The sequence below is a fragment of the Centruroides sculpturatus genome, unplaced genomic scaffold, assembly GCF_000671375.1.
Source record: "Centruroides sculpturatus isolate CEXI.00-Female unplaced genomic scaffold, Cexi_2.0 scaffold658, whole genome shotgun sequence".
NCBI classification, from domain to species: Eukaryota; Metazoa; Arthropoda; class Arachnida; order Scorpiones; family Buthidae; genus Centruroides; species Centruroides sculpturatus.
In genome coordinates, this window is record NW_019384934.1 from 246,369 (window position 1) to 253,370 (window position 7,002).

The 7,002-nt window shown below is 31.6% G+C and overlaps 1 protein-coding gene across 1 annotated transcript in view; it reads right to left on the reverse strand.

Moving 5' to 3' along the window:
• Nucleotides 1-803, reverse strand: part of LOC111632046 (putative hydroxypyruvate isomerase) — a 20,583-nt gene extending 19,780 nt beyond the window's left edge. The window contains exon 1 of the mRNA XM_023376400.1: nucleotides 454-803. Coding sequence (XP_023232168.1) covers nucleotides 454-649 — 196 coding nt within the window. The 5' untranslated portion in view covers nucleotides 650-803. The remainder of the gene's footprint in view (nucleotides 1-453) is intronic.
• Between the last annotated feature and the right edge of the window lie 6,199 nt (nucleotides 804-7,002).

The window sequence follows — 7,002 nt, forward strand, 5'->3', positions numbered from 1 at the left end:
CTGATTGAAAGGTTTTCTTCCATAAAATTAATCGATTCTACACTAATCCGACTCAACATTTCCAAAATACGTATATTTTTTCGTAGTTTTATAGGAATCGTAATTATAGGGACCGTAATTATAGGGGGGTCGACTGTAATTACCTGTTAAATTTTATCAATATATCTGAAAGAATAAAATTAACAGTTAATAGGCCTATACTGTAAGATAATTAATGAAAAATGAAGACTACAGCAACCATCAAAAAACTATTTCATTTACTAATGAAAAGCATATATTGTATGTTCAAAACTGATATGTACTAGTTACGGTTATAACATTTTAATGTATTAATGTATCAGTTCACTTTTAACAGAATTTTATTTTAATGCATAAATTGTAAATTTTATGTACAGTACTTATATATGCATTATGCTCTAAAATAACAAGTACAGAAATTAAATGTTTACATACCTGGAAAACTGTTTATTAGAACTTGTTGCAACTTGGTTTGTTGCTGAGCAGCCTTCAAATTTTCTACAGGAACAGTATAGGGAAACTGTGTTTCTACAGCTTTAAATCCAAAATCTTTAGCTGCTTGATATCTATCAGATAAACATTCATATTCTCTAAAAAGAGTTGAAATATTAGCAGCAAATCTGAGTCTCATTTTTGTTCTTGTTTTTTTCTTAATATGAAGACTAGAAAACTAATTGCACTTTAAATGCTTGTGAAGAAAAATTAAGCAAATGATAAGATCAAAAAATTTATCAAATGTAATGGGCAAAGATCAATGTTAAAAGATCTCATATTCGTTTAGACCTTTAAACACGTGGTTAAGTTAACTAATTTCACCGCTAGAGGCGTCACAAAAAAACTTTTAAAATGTGTTTAAAAATAATAAATTTATTTAAAAAGTGTTGATGAAATTTTGAAAATATCAGCTAAAATAATCAACGTAAAAATTTATTCTAATTATCTAAATAATTAATTTTAAATTTAAATTTGAAAAAGTTCAACATTTTTTTATTTTTATTTTTTATTTTTAATAAAATAAAACGTAAAATTAAATAAATTCAACCTTAAGAATTGATTTAATACAATTTACTGATAAAAAAGAGCTAGTTTGATATAAAATATATGGCTTATTTTAGCTTTACGTATTAAGGTCTAATCCATAATGAGATCGGCCAGCGTGGATGAATGGTGAGAAATGATGTCTTTGTCACGAATTAATAATGAAAAAAATAAAAAATAAAAATAAATCACGGAAGTATGGATCGAATTAGAATCCGGATCTCATGGTAATACGATGATAAATTTCTGAATAGTCATTTGAAAATCATTTAAGAATAACCTAACATAAAAAACGTTGAAAATTTTTTTCATTATGACATGTCTACGAAAACGTATAGATTCGAAATGTGTTGGTGAATACATGAGCCATTATCCCGAGTAGATTTCTTGTTTAAAAAATTTCTCTCCTTTCTTCCGCTCGATTTTATTTCTTTAGTTTTCAAGTTTTGTAATAAAATAATTGCTTTCAATTTCGCAATGTCGTAATTTCCGTATAACTTATATTCTGTTTCTACATGCGTATTTATATTTGTTACCGCATTTTATCTTTCTTTTCTACTACATTTTTGTTTTTTGTTAATAATTCTAGAGTACATTCGTAAAGTCAAACGAATTGAACGAATTACTTATCGAGTTATTCATTAAGTACTAATTACAGTCAATACGCAAAATCAAAGTTAATGACACATCAAATGAAACTAAGGAAATTAAGAAAAATAAGTTAATTCACATGGTGAAGTGACATCAAGAGAAAATGGTATAGCTAAATTCACTCGAGTAAATTTTCAGATAACTGAACAAACGGCGAATGACCGAATCGTTAAGGCATCAGTCTAAGGCTGGAAAGAATCAGGACGGGTCAAAAAACACCCCAGGAATTTTTCGGGGGTGGTCATGAAATGTCGGGCCCCATCCCTCATCATCCGGTCGCCTCATTGTGATCCTGGCCGAACCCACGATGGGTTTTGATAAAAGGGCCCACGGGCGAAAAGAGTAAAAAATAATTCACTCAAGTGTATAAATTATGGATTTAAAAGATGGAAAGACTGGCTACGTGCAGAATTTTTTAAAATTGTTTTCCATTATCGTTTTCGCCCACCAGTGGCCGAGTGAATAAAACCAGTGAACACTGAATACTCGTGGGTTGGTGCCTTACCAACGGGTTGGGTAGATGGGGTTTTTCAATACCTAAATACAGGCCAATTTTCCGTTGAAAGTCCTCCCGGGAGGTACTGTACCCCTCCCTTGGCGAATTTCCCATATGTCGCGTTGCCTTATCCAATCAATTCATTACCGTTTTCATGCCTACTCGAAGATAGTCTGTTTTTTAATAGTATGAGAATAAAAGTTGAAAAATTTACTATTACCTTTCGAATGAATGCAAATACTTAGCCACAATGTAAATTCCATGCATTATATAGCTACATTAGACGTAGGAACTATTGTATGATAGATGTAAAGCCATACAATTTTTTAATAATTAAAATATTATAAAATTATCATACAATAATTCATCAAATTAATTGCATAGTAATTCATTATCTTATCGATTATACTGCTTGTTTGCATTTTGAATTGCTGATAGAATGCCAATGCAGTCAATGTAGGTCTAGTACCTGGACAACTCTATATAAAACAATGTTAAAAAATGAGCATAAGTACAGGCGACACTATTTCTAAAAGTTTAAAACTTGAATGAATATTAATTTAAGAAATTAGAATAAATATCAATGATAAAATTACAGAAACAGAAAATCATAAATTTATATCTTTCTAAAATTAAATTTTCGCATTACAATTAATAATAATAAAAAAAATTCGAATTAAAACATTGCTGTATATAATGTTAATCTTGTCCTTTATACTCCCGAAGAATTATAGAAAAGCGGCCTAAATATTAATAAAATATAAGAAAACCTACGAATAAGTAACTAGTCCACCACCCACAGTGTACCGGAAGTTTTAGAATCACCATAAGTTATACCAACCGCCTCTGCTCTCCTAAGAGGAGGTTGGTACTTTATATAATATACTTTATATAAATATAAATTTATATATGTTTTATANTACAAATGTATTCTGACAGTGAATGAGTTAATTATGCTTTCTATTTGCAAAATTCCTCAACCTTAACACAAAATAAGAAAAAAAGTGAATTTTAAAGAAACTTGCGGGATTTCCCGGGATATTTTCCGGATTAAAAAAACAACCGGGATCCCGGGATCCCGTTTGAGAAACCCTACTTGTTAGATTGTGCTATCAATCATAACTTTAATGCCTTGCCCATTTTAGTAAAATGACTACAAAGATTTAAGCAATATAAAATTAAATAATTTTTACTCAAAAAATTGATTTCAATATTGGTGATTATTAAAATGTCTTGCAAGTTTATAAATGACCTTAATAATTTTTGTTGTGACCCCATTATAGCTTCATGGTGTCCAGACATATTTGAATTATAGCCCCCCATGTACAAGTGTTGGCTTCAGAAATTTTTCTTTGGGGGAATTTTTTTGGGAAATTGTTTTCTTATAAAAGATTGGTTTGGGGTTCCAGGCAATTGTCTCTTTCGCCCATAGGATAATGTACCACTGGTGGGAAGTTTATTATTCAACAACATAAACAAAACATTAAATCTATAATAGAGAAGTCATATTGTTCACATTCTGGTTTAAAAATTAAAACTGAAGACAAGTGTTATCTTCTCGTATATGTTGTATACAAAGTGCTGTTACTTTGAAAAGTTGATTAAATGGCAAGACCATTTCAATGCCATTTACAGTTCTGAATATTTGGTAAGAGCAAATAGAAAATAAACAATCATAATACAGTTTGTTACTTTTGCTTACTAAAAATTTTTGGATTTTCAAACAAAAATAAGAGTAAAATTGCATATCCTAATTTACTTTCTGTAAGAAAACAACCTGTACTTCATTCATTTAGTTTTTGCTCTTTGAGAGAGTTTTAATTTGAATCAGAAAGAAATTTTGGTGTGTTCGACCCCTGATGAGAAATATATAACTTATCAACTTAAGAAGGTAAACCTCATCTGATTACTCAGCCAGAACTGAATGACCTAATTCAGGATTTAAATTTATCAAAAGCTCAAGCTGAGTTATTGGAATAATAATTACACAGAATGGAATTTATTATTTCCTGACATAAGTATTTGCATTTATTGCAATTTTCAGAAAGATCTCCTGCAATTGCTGGCAGATTAAGGATTTTTAGGACCCTATGAACAAAGTTGACTTACCAGTTGGACAAGTGATAATGGATGCTACGGAAATGTGACACCTGTATAATAGAATCAGTCTGATCAGTCTGGTGGACTAAAGTGTGAACCCATTTTATGACTGGTTTTATATGATAAGGTACGACTATCGCCAAAATTTTGTTGCACTCAAAAATATGTCTATAAGATTTCTTGATGATTCAAATGTTTACACAATGCACTGGAATCAAACTTTGTTCTGACTTACAAAGAGGTGCAAAAGTATTTGTTTCTCTTGAGTGTAGCAAAAATGCAATCTAACATTTAATTCTGATTTCATCATTGGTTTGACAATATGACAAAAGTAAAAAATCAGACAGATTAGATTTTCTGCAACATTATTGTGACTTGTTGAACCAAAGTTACCAATAAGTCATGAGTTGGTTCAAATGAGGAAAATCCATGTATATTGCAGTTTTGAGTAACAAAATGTTGGTGGTAATTATATCATGTAAAGTCAGTAGCAAACTGAGCAACTTCTGACAATATGACGGCACAGACCAATCTCATGTCTTCAGTATGTTGCTAGATGTGAAAGTGTGAAAGCTTGATTTCTAAATGTGCAAATTAACTTCTATGACATTACATATTTAACTACTTAAAATTTGTGAGCCTTGCTTTTGCTGAGTAACAGATGGTTTATCTCCTTCAAGTTATTGGTAAACATGGCAGAGACATTGAAATCTAGCAATGATGAACTTTTATTAACTAGTTGCAACTGTTTATGTAGTCAGAGACAGATCTACACATAGAAGACGAGCAAGGGTGAATCAAAAATGGATTCAGCCCTGAGAGATTATCCCAAAATTATTTGTAGTAAATTCAACTGCACATGTATGTTTTACCTTGATTTTCCAGAAATCTAACTAGACAGATATCTCTTTTGTTGTTAGTCATATCTTCTTTTACATAGTGCTGACTGTTTCCAACAACATGCAAACACACTATCACCTCATAGCTCATAGATGTCACTAGCAACTGGGTTTTGTCAATATTGCCTAATTTGCTACCAACCTAAACCATCATTTACACATATTGTTTTTAATCAATACTGTTACTAGAGTTCTTGGAAAAGTGGAAAGGAATGAGACTCCCAATGAGTCATGTTTCATGTGGAGTCATGGCATATTAGAAGGAATTAGTCTAATGGATTGTAAAATAAAACATTCTTCACATAAAGGATGCAGTTAACCTTTGGATCTTTCTAAACAGAAAATGCATGAAACATTGACTGTGTTCAGTAGACCTAACAGTTCTGTAGCTGTTGAGTATTTTTCTGCTGAATGCCCTCTATAGCAGTACTGTTTCAGAACATGTTTGGTTTTTTGATGTCATATTTAATAGCATCTTTCATTTATGCTACCTATTGCTAACTGCAACTGATCAATGATGACTGCTTCCTGTTCCAACACATACATCACTCATCATTCAGTAGATATAACTACATAACAGCTACCAATTGAAACACCTTTGCTTATTTACAACTGTTGACTGACTCTGCTGAATGCAGCAATTCTTATACACCTGGTAAAACATGTAAGGAAGGCAGTAGAAGTGGCCCAAAGGGTAAAAAATATGAATGAGGGAAAGGCAAATTAGACAGTGGTTTACACTTTTATAGATATTTTTATTTTAGCAAAAAAATAAGTCACACAGGACATAACTAGGGTCCAGAGTTAATTGAATTCGGGTTTCCTGCAAATACCTAGGCCACATTGCTAGGAACTACCAAAAATACCATCTACTGCCACTCATCCTGGAGGGCAGGATTGAAGGCAAGAAACGTCCAGGTAGACCAAAAACGGCCTGGCTAGATAACATCAACACTTGGTTTCACATGACAACAGCACAAGTTCTACACACAGTGCTAGACAGAGAACAATATCAAAATGAAGTCGCAAACGCCATTCGGCAGCATTAAAGAAGAAGAAGAAGGGTTTCCTGTAATTGTGGGGTCCTCTGTACATTTAGTAATCAGTCACTACCTGCAAAACTTTTCAATGGAAAAAGACCTTTCTTTTTGCATGGACACTAATGGATTGATGTTAACTTTAGATTAAAAGCACAATCCTGATGAATAGCATTTCATCAGGATTGTGCTTTTATTCATCATTATTGATTCTTCAAAATTAAGCCTGAAAGCTGTCCTACATATAGGGAACATTTAACACCAATTCCTATTGGCCATGCAGTTCATATGAAGGACATTTATGAAAACATAAAAAACTTCAACATAAAAAGTATAATAATAAACAATGCTTTTTGCCCATGACTATAAATTAGACAGATAATTCTGTCTAATAAAAAAGTATAGTTGGTTTATCAGTGCCAATCTTAAAGTTGTAGCTGTCTACTTGTTTAAAACAGGGATACACAAAATACTGCTATTTTCTTTGCAAATGTGACAGCAGAACAAAAACTTCACACTATATTGTCAAGGATGGCCATTCAGGGAGAAATACGTACAAGGCAGAAAAAATGTAGTTCAACATGCATTAGTCCAATCCAATAAAATTTTATTTCTGCCATTGCATATCAAATTGGGCTTAATGAAAAACTTCATAAAATCAATGAATAATAAATATCAGGCATTTTATACACTCATTGCTATAAATTAGTGCACCAAGAAGAGTTGTCAGAATCAAACAAAATTGTACATGTGTGAGTATAAC